Source organism: Sporothrix brasiliensis (assembly GCF_000820605.1).
Source record: "Sporothrix brasiliensis 5110 chromosome Unknown Cont21, whole genome shotgun sequence".
Classification (NCBI taxonomy): Eukaryota; Fungi; Ascomycota; class Sordariomycetes; order Ophiostomatales; family Ophiostomataceae; genus Sporothrix; species Sporothrix brasiliensis.
The window spans coordinates 2,279,516-2,291,971 of record NW_024467140.1 but is presented as its reverse complement, the minus strand read 5'-3'; the positions used below and the strand labels follow the sequence as shown (position 1 = coordinate 2,291,971).

The following is a 12,456-nucleotide window of genomic DNA, read 5'->3' as shown; positions in this document are numbered from 1 at the left end:
AGTGAGAAGAGATGGCAGGTAACTTCTGACCGAAGGGACCATCCCATGATATCACGCATACCGATGAGATGTAGCCCTGTCAATAATTTACATAAAGCTACTGGAATTATTGGGTGATCTACGACATATGGAAGTAAACAAGGTCGTTGATGCATACTGAAGCTATTGTCGAGTCCGGAGCCTCGCAACTCACATGGAACTCTGTATACGTGGTATTTTATTGCTATTGAATACTCTAGATGTTTATCGCCGTACAGTAGCAGCGTTTATGTCCTACCCCATCAAATTGAAGTGTGAGACATCGATAGTCGCTTCAAACTATACCTCAACAAGTACCATTCTCTTATTTTAAGAGACCTGCCATGTCAATGGTTATGTCTTTAGGACTAGTCCTTACAGTGCATCTCATAATTCGTACACCAAGAGAATATTCAACATGTTCAGAGCTGTCCTAAATACTTGCTGCCACTTGACTAGAAATACTACTCCCAAGTAATCACAGCCTCAAGCGACACACGTGACCTCGACTCTCAACCAAAACTGGTAGCGAGCTTTCCCCCAGTTTTAAGAAGCTGTCGGCGGGGTATGGTGATTGTTGGGGGGTTGTGCGCCAGGAATTACGGCAGGCGCAAATCGTGCGACCAAGCCTAGACCGGCAAGGAAATCTGCAACGTCTCGAAAAGCTGCGTCGCCTTGTTTTGGCTCGTGACAATCTCTCGAGGCGGAACATTATTTTATATATTTTCTGCGCCCAATTTAAACGACTACCTTGCCCTCCAACCGATCTCCGGCACATACCTACCTTGCAACGACCGACAACCACCTCTGGGCTACCCAACCATGGCTGAGGACGCAAAGCCGGACGCCTTGAGCGAGATCCCCTCCAATGGGAAGGGCAAAGAGGTGGCCGACGCCTCTGATAGCGAGGGCGGCTCCGACGACGAGACACATGCCCCCGATGCTTCCACAGCAGCGGACGCTGGCAGCGCAGCAGCAGCGGGAAGCGGCGGCAAGAAGAAGAAGAACAAGAAGAAGAAGGGCAAGGCGGCCACGCTCGCTGATGCCGAGTCGCAGCTGAAGAAGACCATCTCCAGCCTTCCAGCCGACCAGGTGGCCGAGCTGCTCAAGCTCAACCCCGCGATCTCGCAGGAGATTGCCGACAAAGCGGGTGCCTCTGTATCGACGGCCAGCGGCAGCGGCAGCGGCAGCGGTGGCGACGGCGAGCCGAAAATCAGTGCCGAAGCCGCCCTGGCCGCGCTGAAGCGGATGAACCTGGCCGAGATCATGACGGGCATGGCTGCCAGTGGCAAGAATGCAAAGGACATGGCGAGCTACAAGTTCTGGCAGACGCAGCCCGTGCCCAAGTTTGGCGAGGACGAGGCCGGCGCCGGTAAGAAGAAGAGCGTGGCCGAGGGCCCCATCCAGGCAATGACAGTCGACGACGTGCCCAAGGAGCGGCCGCCCCTGGTGGACGGCTTCGAGTGGGACACGGTGGACCTGACCGACGACGTGCAGCTCCAGGAAGTGTTTGATCTGCTTATGGGCCATTTCGTGGAGGACGGCGAGGCCATGTTCCGCTTCCGCTACTCCAAGTCGATCCTGAAGTGGGCCATGATGTCGCCCGGCTGGAAGAAGGCGTGGCACATTGGCGTGCGCGCCACGCAGTCGCGCAAGCTCGTGGCCTTCATTTCGGCCATCCCGCTGGAGCTGCGCGTCCGCACGGCCGTGCTGCACGCCTCCGAGGTCAACTTCCTGGTCATCCACAAGAAGCTGCGCTCCAAGCGCCTGGCACCCATCCTGATCAAGGAGATTACCCGCCTGTGCAACCTCGAGGGCGTCTGGCAGGCGCTGTACACGGCCGGCGTGGTCCTGCCCAAGCCCGTCAGCACCTCCCGCTACTACCACCGCTCGCTCGACTGGCAGAAGCTGTACGAGGTCGGCTTCAGCCCGCTGCCGCCCAACAGCAAGCCGCAGTTCCAGGTGCGCAAGTACGCGCTGCCCGACCGCACCAAGACCAAGGGCCTGCGCGACATGGTCGCCGGCGACATTGACGCCGTCCAGGACCTGCTGACGCGCTACCTGCAGCGCTTCGACATGGCCATGGAATTTACCAAGGAGGAGGTCGACCACTGGCTGCTCGACAAGCGGCTGCCGGGCGACGAGCAGGTCGTGTACACGTACGTCGTGGAGGACGAAAAGACCAAGAAAATCACCGACATGTTCTCCTTCTACTGCCTCGACTCGTCCGTCATCAACAACCCGCGCCACAACGTCATCCGCGCCGCCTATCTCTTCTACTATGCGACCGAAACCGGCCTCACCACGCCCTTTGACAAGCCGGCGCTCAAGCTGCGGCTCAACGAGCTGATGAGCGATGCGCTCATCCTGGCCAAGAAGAACCGCTTCGACGTGTTCAATGCGCTGTCCATCATGGACAATGCACTGTTCCTGGAGCAGCAAAAGTACGGCCCCGGTGACGGCCAGCTGCACTACTACCTGTTCAACTACCGTGCTGCCCAGATAGCCGGTGGTGTCGACCGGAACAACCGTCTGGACGAAGACAAGCTGAGCGGAATTGGCTTTGTGATGATGTAACGGACGTGCAGGAAAGCGGAAAAGAGTTTAAAAAACAAGCAAGCACGGCGTTCCTACAGTGTTAATCATAGCATGTTCGTCTTAGCGAGCGTTTTGCGTTCATAAGTCTTTGGAAGAGCCTTGATGGTAGACATGAACGGAGGACTGGAGATGCTTGGGTTTGGAAAGACGCCTTCAGGCTAAAGTAGTATTACAATCATCATTTAACATTAAACAGCAAAGGCGATTATTAAGAAAAGAAACATGAATACAAAATATTAAAAACCACGAAAAGATACAGAAACGTAAACTCCGGAGACAGATTCTAGCCATGGGTACGGGGTACAAGCAGCATGCAATGCCAGCTGGAGTCTTAGGTCTAGAAAGTCTAGAAACAAAGGGTCGTAAACACATAATCAAATCGGTTCCCTTTTCAAATCCGTTTTTGTTCCGGCTCTCCCTTCACCTCCCCCCTCCCTCTTCACCCTCCGTTTATTCCTTGGCCCGCCCGGCCATGACCTCGCCGTTGTGGAAGTGGTCCGTCAGCGTCTGGTTGTACCAGTCACACCGCTCGACCAGTGGTGCGTGGCCCATGCCCTCGACAATGTGCGACTGCGCCGGCTGGATGGCCTCAATCAGCTTGCGCCCGTGTGGCACCGAGATCATTTCGTCGGCGGTGCCGTGGATGATCAGGATGCGGCGCCGGTCAATGGCGTCGCCCATGGCGGCCAGCTGTGCGGCCGACTTGTGGTGCCAGCCGCAGGCGATGAGCTGCAGCAAAAAGCCCTTTGTGGAGAACCGCGGGTCGTTGCGCTTATGCATTTCCTGCGCGACAAACCGCTGGTAGTTGCTGTCAAACGTGCGGTACCATGTGGCCGGGTCCTTGGTATACGCCTCGGCACTGCTCGTTGTCTGCTCGGGCAGGGCTATGGTGTCGGGCGGGATGGTCTTTTCGGGCGTGTACAGATGGCGCAGCGGCGGGCCGACAAGGTGTGTGCCCGGCACGGGGAGCGTCACGTTGTCCGGCCCGGTCAAGAACTTGTCGCTGAAGATGCGTCCCGCCGTGCCCCGGACGCTCTCTTCGACGCCCTTGGGGATGATGAGCGCAGCACGGCTCGCCAGGTTCTCCCAGATGCTGGCAGACGTGTTCTCGATAGCAGAGGCCGTGCAGCACAGGGCCAGCGACGCGACTTGGTTGGGGATGAGGCAGGCGAGCTCCTGGGCGACCATGCCGCCCATGGACAGGCCGACCACGTGAACCGAGCGGCCGTTTTCGGCGGCCTGGTTGACAAAGCCGACGTGCTCCAGCACCTCGATGGCGTCGAGGGCCATGTCCTTGGTGGTGTAGCGCATCAACGGGCGGTCCGAGTCGCCCATGCCGCGGTTGTCGAGCAGCAGGACGGAGTAGTCCTTGTACCGCTCATGGCCAAAGTACAGCGTCTGGCGCTGCCAGGCCGTCTTGAAGGACCCAAGGCCCATGATGAACTAATACTGTTAGCAATCGATCCATAAAGTCATTCACAAGATCCATGTGCGACAATCGGACCTACCACTATCCTGATGGGGCCCTCGCCGTGGACCTCCCAGCCAATGCGCAACGGTCCACCCCGGCCGGCAGCCACGGGCAGCCGCCCACTACGGGTGGGCTGCAGGTTCCATGTGGCGTCCGGGTAGGACGGGTGCTTGAGCGTCTCGGCGACAGTGGTGACTTTGGTGAGGTCAACCATTGTGGGAAAGGAAGGCTGCGGTCGCGGGTTGTTGTCGTCGTACGGCCTCGTTAGACTGGAGTATCCGCAGTCTTTTGCCTATATTTTTAAGCTTAATTGAGCAGACCGGGTTAGGTCCCGTGCCGTGTCTTGAGTTATGACAACTGTCTGCGCACGTCGTCTCCTCGATTGCCTATTTTTCGTTGATATGCTTCAAAAGATCAACCGGTCGGGGCAACGAGGTGATTCAGCGAAGTAAATGAGGGAAGATGCAACAGGAGGAGAAAGACAAAAGAGGTGCGTAGGAATGAGGTGTAGGGAGGAGTTGGTAGAAAATAGAGTAGGTAGGAGAGTTCGTTATAAAAATGCTGTATTTCTGGGAATGGAATAAGTGACGAGACAGACACCGCAAGGCAAGCTCGCAAGATATCGCCAGAAAGGCTGAGTGCTGCGAGGGAAGGCACCAGCCTTACTCCTGGCACCTTCTACTGATGTTGTGCAGTTGCCGAGGCATTGCAGCTAACCCCTGTGAATGGTAGGAAACGACGGCGAAGGCGCTAGCTGACGCGTGCGACTCCCTATAATTTGGCAAGTTACAGTGGAAGGTCTACGGTATTTTGTCGAGCTAGGCAGAAACAATAAGCTATGCTGAAACTGGACTCAGTGCAACAGTCACTAAATACCACAGGTTTCAAATTGAGCGTTGCAAACGAGAACGACTACCAGTGACATTGGACCCGGAGGTCCGAAATCCGCGAGAACGAAGTGTGTAAACATGTCTCGAACACTGATTCTAATGAAACTCAAAAGAGCTCAAATTATCCGAGAGTCTGGACTTGTAGTGACATTTATGACATCCTAATGGTTTTGGCGGTGATATGACCACGTGACCATGTCTCCACAATTCCGCCCATACGATATCTATGGTCGAATATCGAAAAAAATCGGGAGAGCTTTTCAACCTCAACGGCCGGACGACTCGAGGACCGGACGACATCGGTCCACCACCCGCGTCAGTACCGATTCAATTGCACGCGTCACGACTTCATACGTGCATCCACATACACACACCATGCCGATTGCACGGATTGCACGGCTGCTGGCGCCGGCCTCTGTGCGCGCCGCGGCTGCTGCCTCCACCTCCTCTGCAGCCACATCGACACGCTCGGTCTCGTCCCTGACGACGGCCATGTCGGCACTCCGCGTGCAAGCCAGCGCACCCAACGTGCAGCAGCAGCAGCGCGTGTTCTCGCTCGTCGCCGCCTCGGCCACGCGGCCGACCACTGCTGCCGCCTCCGCATCCACCTGCCAACACAAGCACACCCCCGGCAACACCCACGCACACACGCACGCTGCCGGCCACGGCCGCCGGCAACAGGTGCGCGGCATGAAGGTGCACAGCTCGGTGAAGAAGCGGTGCGAGCACTGCAAGGTGGTGCGGCGCAAGGGCGGCAAGCGGCATAATGGCTACATGTACATTGTCTGCTCGGCAAACCCGCGTCACAAACAGAGACAAGGTTGAGAGGATGGACGAAAAGGAGAGAAGAGGGGGGAAGACGACTTGTACGATACCATGAGGCGGAGGGTGAAATACTCAGGGGAAAAATTGGCGTCGTATATAGACACAGGGATACATATACACATGATCAGCACAAATTTATGCATCAAACGTATATACGGTTGTCTTCACAAGACTTTTAAATAATTGCACACGTACTGTAACTTGGATCATACTAAATTATCAAATGGCCATGTATTTCAAGTAGTGGCAGGTCCATTTTGTTTCAAAGAGGCTGCCTTACATCCCGCCAATATACCGCTCTGTGTTCTGCCACTCAGTTTTACCCGTTGAGATCAGGTAGCGGATATGTGTCTTGCAGGTCAGTCAGCATTGTATTGCACGGGTCCATGTAAGAACACTGAGAGGCACTCACCAAATCCGTCACCCCGCGGTGCCGCTCAAACTCTTCTCGCGCAAAGCGACGTGTCTCGGCGCGCGTCGTCGGGTCGCTGATCTGCCGGGTCCCGCGCACAATCGTCCGGTACAGCGCCAGGGCCCGGGACCGCTGCAGGAAATGCTCCAGGCTCAGGGTCGTCTTGCCGCCAATCCGGGAGGTACGGATAGGGCCGGCAGCGCCCGTGGCATACGCACGAGTGGCAGTGGAAGAAACCGGCACCGAAAACGAGACGGAGATGGTTCGTATCGCAAGCCGGAGGCCGGCGAGGCGGTGCATGGCGCTCGGCTGTGTGCCCAGGTCTAGCTTGACGGTGCTATTCTGTGCTGTCCGTGGGCGTCATTGACTTATCCTGGCTTGCAGTTGATTTTGGCCGTCATTTATTGTCGCCGTATGCTGTATTATGTCGTCGACTTATGTCGTCGACTTATGTCGTTGCATTTCTCAGCCTTTTCGCTTTCGGCTGAAATGCACTGGATTCGAGCGGTAGTGGTTGGCTAGCTCGCTAGGTAGTGTGGAAATGCCCTGTATTACACCCGGCTCCAGTGACGGCGCCCCACACCACACACCATTGCGATATCCAACGGCCTGTTGGAGCGTCAAACTGGTGCGACCACAAACAGCAACCAACACAAGGCTGCGAAAGGTTGCCCATCACGCCACTGTCACCTTCTCTGACTGAGTGTCATACCCTACTGTCAATTGGGAAGGGTGGGATTAGCGGGGCACACGGTCTCGGGCGCGGCCACGGGACAACGCCGAGTCGCGTTCGAAGTCAACATCGTGTCGAGTCGCGTTTCGCGATCGAGGCTGGATCGCGGGCCCAGCTGGGCTTAAGAAATCACGGCCCGTGAGCCTCAAACCGGGCATGGCCATTTTAAAACGCCGGCGGGCCGTGACAAGCCCAATCGATACGGCTAACAAGAAATCTGACACCGAGTTTGTCAAAAGCTACCTCGAGCCAGAGTAAGTCCAGCGGCTTACATATTTTTGCACTCGTTCTATCATATATATGCACTCGTTCCCACCTCTAACCCACAGGGTTCCCAACTCAATACCGTGGAAAACCTCCTGGACACGCCCGGGCACCAACGAAGTATACAGCATCCGCTTGGCACGGCCGGCCAACTTGGACGAGGCGACGCTCGAGACTTGCTACACGCTCATTGAGACGACCAGCCGGGGAGACTATGAGGGCTCAAGGCTCAGGTGGCGGCCCAACCACAAGCGGCAGGAGATGCGGTTGCCAGATTTGCGATACATTCTTGTGCGGCGCGTCGGGCACGGCGGCAGTGTCAGCGAAACCCAGGAGGGGAACCAGGCTGACGACGCTACCAATGACAGCGACAACAGCAACAACGGCATCAAAGGCACGGATCAGACCGCAGCAAGGGCAGAGGACGTATGCGCCTTCACTTCGTTGATGCCGACATACGAAGAGGGCCTTGCCGTCGTCTACTGCTTCGAAATTCACGTGGCGCCCAGTCTCCAGGGCTCCGGCCTCGGCCGCGTGCTGCTCGGCTTCCAGAGCATCGTGGCTCACAACCTGGGCCCCCCGGTCGAAAAGGTCATGCTGACGTGTTTTTTGTCCAACGAGCGCGCACTCCGCTTCTACGAGCGAGAGGGCTTTGCGACGGACGCTTCGGCGCCGAAGACGCGCCGGTTGCGGCACGGCAAGACGTTTGTGCCGGACTACACGATTCTGAGCAAGGCAGTGGAGCGGTGATGTGTGCTACCGTGGCCGGCAACGATGATTTCAGCGTGGGAAGGAGAACGAAGCACTACATATTACGATACATGTATCTTACGTCGTTCTTACTCCATTTTATATCATATGGGCACATGCCTTGCCAGTGCAGTAGAAACGGCCGCACGTTGCAATAGGTTGCCGCAGTTGGAAGGGTCACGGCATTTCAAAAGAGCGGGCCAACCAGGACAAAGACCAGGACAAGTGACAGGGTGCTTGTTTGAGACCATGAGGTTCCCAGGCCACGGTTCAGCTGCTGTGGCTGTGCACCATTTGGGGGACAACGCAGATCTTTGCCGGCCATGGCAGGCTCGAGCCACCTCAGGTACGCACTGGCAAACTCTGGGTCAGGCAGCTTTATCGAGCGTCCAACGGGTCTCCATCTTGCCGCTTCTCTCCAAAATTTTGTACTGAAAGTCCTTGAAAGAAACTCGGGAACTCAGGCAGAGTGAAACCAATGAAGGGATAAACATGTATTCTTGACGAAAGTTATAGATGCTCTTAGGACATTTCGTAGTAGATAAATCCCTTCAGCGCAGTTCACACAAGCAATCTTCGTACGAGAGACCCAAAACGAGTCTCCACGTTGATCGACCCTTTTGTTGGACGGAGAATTTTGGCCGGACCAGTGAGATGCGAAAACGCAAAACTTTGCGGCTCTAGCAGTTGCGAAATTGTACGAGAAATACGACGTAGGTCCAGTACTGGATCGATGACCAAAAGTCACGGCCAAAAACGGAAAACGACGTGGTGCAGTCAGCCTATCCATGGTGACTGAAGAGGAAAGATTGCCTACCGATCGACACGACGAGAGCAGAGCACAGACAGGATGGTGGGAAAAGCAGATCCAAAATGGATAGGATGGAAGAAGGAAAACAAGGAAGAATGATCAAAGGTCCAGAACAAAAAGGACTCTGGCTGTCTGGCTCGACCCTCGAAATGGTGGTAATTCTCAAGAGGATCGGGTTCCTTCATCAGATTAGGCGGAAGAATGAAATAGCAATTCGGAGGAGTAATACTCCATACACAAACCAGGCCAAGAGTCGCGTCGCATAGTCATATCACGACGCGTTAACGGGGCACAGCGAGCACTGAAAGCGGTGTGAAAAGTATGTTTTACACTCTCTTGCGGTTTGTGCCGTTTCCATGTTTATGCGTTGTGTCTGCAATGTAAACAAGCAACATGCAATGGATAGAAACGGCCTACACAGTATGGCTCGGGATCAAACACGAGACGAGATGTTTACTCATTAGTGCCACACCCGACTTCGTTTCCCATATTGGGTCACCACCGCGAACTCTCAGTGCGTCGCAATTACAGTCGCCATGCCTAACCAGTGACTTGCATGCCCATTCCTTGCAAAGACAATCCGTTTGGAACCCGCCGAAACAGGTCGCGGACGGCGCGTTAAGAGATTGCTCAGCCCTGAAAGGATGGGGGCCAGAGGATGGAACTATATATAAATAAAAAAAAAAAAAAAAAAAAAAAAAAAAAAAAAAAAAAAAAAAAAAAAAAAAAAAAAAAAAAAAAAAAAAAACAAAAAAAAGACGCAAACACGCCCTTCGGGTACTGCTGGTAGCCCCATGAAACACTACAACGCGGCAAGGTCTCCAGGCATGGGTTGCGTTCGTGAAGAGTGAGTGTCGCGTTGGAGAGAGCCATCACTGTTAGTGGCATCAACAGTGCCTATCGAGGTGTCTCCATCGCGCCATCAGGGCAGTGCCAACAGTCAACAACCGACAGGAAAGTGGCCCCACACCATGACTAGTCCCTGCAAGTCCACTTTCCCAGTAGCCGCACCACACTAGCGGGTGCCACTTTGCAGGCTCAGCCCAGAAGAAAAAAAAGTTAATCTAAAATTAACAGCAAAACGCCCAGAGTAGCTCCACAGTCCTTTGAAGAAAGGTCACATTTCACAACCAAAACGATGCAGGGAAGCAATGAAGCAACGCAGCCCCGGCATCTTACGACGTGAGTACGCTTGTCAGCAAGGTCTCTAACCCATTGTGGCCGGCTTTAATATAACGTAAAAGGATGAAAATGATCTTCCAGGACGACATGCGTCTTGAAAAGGATGACAACGAACCTCAAGCAGCATTCAAGCTCAGGATCTTTCGACACATTCAGTCCGCCGTCCTCTTCGCTGCTTCTGGGCCCTTGCGCTCCGCGCTGCTGGTCTCATGTGGTGGCGGCCAGGTGGCCTGGCTATCGGGACACGCAAAGACAAAGGACCTGCAGACATGCCGTCGCAGATGTGTGCCATTGAGACAAGCCGCTTTCGAACTCTCGGCACCCATTATCCTGTCATTTCTCATTCCATTTTCTTGCCACGAAAGAGGGAGGGGTGCCATGTACATTTGTACTTTCGAGTCCTAAACGCGCCTATCGTCTGTAACGCGGTCCACCCATCAGTGAAGCAGCGATGGACTTGCCAGGACATGACGTCTCGGCAAGGCTGTTTTTGCAGGTTCCTTAGGGCAACGGCTAGAATAGCTTCGCGCTAAGAAAGCGACAGCGGAGCAGGGAAAGAACAGGAAATCAGCATCTGAGCAGCAACATGTACATCCAGGCGATCGTCGTACGAGTCAGACGGGCAGCAGGCAACTCTTGTCTTTTGACTCCGACAATCGTGGCAGTCCCTTCCTGTGTGTATCTGCGTCCGAAGCTTGCCACAAGTACGACGTATCTGGCCAGCTGCTTCGTACTCATGTCCACCAAATGCACGTGTATAAGATTAGTACCAAGGCTTCTCAAGGACGCTGCAGATCTTGGGCTTTGCCAAGGCCCTGCTCCGTCCTGGCAGCTTTTCTCCTATTTTCCCTTGCTATCTCTTTGTGGCTCAGTACTGTGTAGCTGCTTCCCGTAGTTCAATCCCTTCTTTGTTCCGTATTGGTGAACTTGATGTGTGCCTTTCCAACCCCAGCGACTCAGCCCAGTTACAGCCCATCTTGTCCATCCTTCCCAGTCGAATCGCACAAATAAAAAAAATCACCGCACAAGTGTCCCAATTCTGGTAGTCCGGGTGTGCCCCATGCTTAGTTTGTCCCTTTTCTTGGGTCCTTTGCACTTTGCGCTGTTCACAAGTGTCATAAAGATACACATGCGGCCGAGCCCCCTGTCTCCATCGAGCCTATCCAAAGCTGTCCATCAACGGGAAGGCGCACTCTGCACACCCTTCCCCCTTTCCTCCTTGCTCTGTTTTTCTTTTGTCTGACACGAGCATTCCTCCCGGCTCCCCCAAAGCTCTTTCCACTCTTAATTACTTGAGCGCCCCCTCCTTCCATCCGTTCTCTTTTGGTTCTTCTTTCTTGGCTCTTTCCTATTCTTCTTCTTTTCATCTTCCTTCGTCTCCCCTACTTCCTTCCGTCCCATCATCGACGCATCACGTCTCTTTGACCCACAACTCACCATCTCACCACCTCACAAACTACACATTACACACAATGGACTACAAGGCTCCGCCGCAGTATAGCACGCCGCCGCCTGGCCAGCAGGCGGTCTACCCGCCCCAGGGCCAGCCTCAGTACGGCAGTCCGTCGCCTCAGCCGGTCCACGCCTACCCGCCTCAGCAGACCGGCGTCGTCCAGTACGGCACGCCACCGCCTCAGCAACACGCCCAGGCCTATCCTCCCCAGCAGCACCCTCAGCAGTTTGCTCCTCAGCAGCATCCTCAGCAATACCCGCCTCAGCAGCACCCGCAGCAGTACCCTCCCCAGCAGCACCCGCAGCAGTACCCTCCTCAGCAGCACCCGCAACAGCATCCTCAGCATCCTCAGCATCCTCAGCAGCCCCAGCAGCCCCAGCAGCGCGCCATCCAGCAGCAGCCCCAGCAGTATGCGGCCCAGCAGCCCATGCAGCGTGCTGTCGTCGGCGCCGGCCCCGGCGTCGCCAACAAGAGCGAGTGGAACCACAGCCTGATGGACTGCAGCCCGTGCGACTCGTGCTGTCTCGGCACCTTCCTGCCCTGCGTCCTGCTCGGCAAGACGGCCGACCGCATGCGCGATCCCACCATGCAGGGCGCCGACTCCATGAACTCCGACTGCATGGTCTTCCTCGCCATCCACTGCTTCACCGGCTGCGGCTGGATCTACATTATGATGAAGCGCGGCGAGATCCGCGAGCGCTTTGGCATCCAGGGCGACGGCACGGCCGACTGCTGCGCCACCTACTGGTGCCCGTGCTGCTCGCTCATCCAGCAGGACAACGAGGTCAAGACGCGCACCGCACACCTTGTCGCCAACCCGGCCCAGGGCTACCAGGCCCAGCCGGGCATGGTCATGCCCCAGAAGTAAAGAGGCAGGCGCCCACGCGAAATAGGAGGGGGAAGACGACGAGGACGACGGATTGTTTTTATTCGCTGGAATGCACTTAATTATACCACGAGGCGGTGAGAGGAGGACAGCGGGGGAGCCCTTGCGAAAGGAAGCTATTTTGCTTTTTGGACTTTTTTTGCCCTATTTCTCCATTGTCTTG

The 12,456-nt window shown here is 55.4% G+C and overlaps 6 protein-coding genes across 6 annotated transcripts; 4 read left to right on the top strand and 2 right to left on the bottom strand.

Moving 5' to 3' along the window:
- Positions 1 to 840: 840 nt before the first annotated feature.
- Positions 841 to 2,595, top strand: SPBR_04869 (glycylpeptide N-tetradecanoyltransferase; the record flags this gene model as incomplete). Its single annotated transcript, XM_040763146.1, has 1 exon — positions 841 to 2,595. The coding sequence occupies one exon, from the start codon at positions 841 to 843 to the stop codon at positions 2,593 to 2,595; it is 1,755 nt and encodes a 584-aa protein (XP_040615689.1).
- A 471-nt stretch (positions 2,596 to 3,066) lies between these two features.
- SPBR_05049 (uncharacterized protein) lies at positions 3,067 to 4,301 on the bottom strand (the record flags this gene model as incomplete). Its single annotated transcript, XM_040763326.1, has 2 exons — positions 3,067 to 4,059; positions 4,125 to 4,301. The coding sequence occupies 2 exons, from the start codon at positions 4,299 to 4,301 to the stop codon at positions 3,067 to 3,069; spliced, it is 1,170 nt and encodes a 389-aa protein (XP_040615688.1).
- Positions 4,302 to 5,352: 1,051 nt separating this feature from the next.
- Positions 5,353 to 5,802, top strand: SPBR_05388 (ribosomal protein l36; the record flags this gene model as incomplete). Its single annotated transcript, XM_040763665.1, has 1 exon — positions 5,353 to 5,802. The coding sequence occupies one exon, from the start codon at positions 5,353 to 5,355 to the stop codon at positions 5,800 to 5,802; it is 450 nt and encodes a 149-aa protein (XP_040615687.1).
- A 276-nt stretch (positions 5,803 to 6,078) lies between these two features.
- Positions 6,079 to 6,514, bottom strand: SPBR_05392 (uncharacterized protein; the record flags this gene model as incomplete). The annotated part of the gene is made up of 2 exons (XM_040763669.1): positions 6,079 to 6,153; positions 6,215 to 6,514. The coding sequence occupies 2 exons, from the start codon at positions 6,512 to 6,514 to the stop codon at positions 6,079 to 6,081; spliced, it is 375 nt and encodes a 124-aa protein (XP_040615686.1).
- Positions 6,515 to 7,103: 589 nt separating this feature from the next.
- SPBR_05235 (uncharacterized protein) lies at positions 7,104 to 7,961 on the top strand (the record flags this gene model as incomplete). Its single annotated transcript, XM_040763512.1, has 2 exons — positions 7,104 to 7,201; positions 7,277 to 7,961. 2 exons carry the CDS (start codon positions 7,104 to 7,106, stop codon positions 7,959 to 7,961), a joined length of 783 nt encoding a protein of 260 aa, XP_040615685.1.
- Positions 7,962 to 11,426: 3,465 nt separating this feature from the next.
- SPBR_05238 (uncharacterized protein) lies at positions 11,427 to 12,275 on the top strand (the record flags this gene model as incomplete). Its single annotated transcript, XM_040763515.1, has 1 exon — positions 11,427 to 12,275. The coding sequence occupies one exon, from the start codon at positions 11,427 to 11,429 to the stop codon at positions 12,273 to 12,275; it is 849 nt and encodes a 282-aa protein (XP_040615684.1).
- Between the last annotated feature and the right edge of the window lie 181 nt (positions 12,276 to 12,456).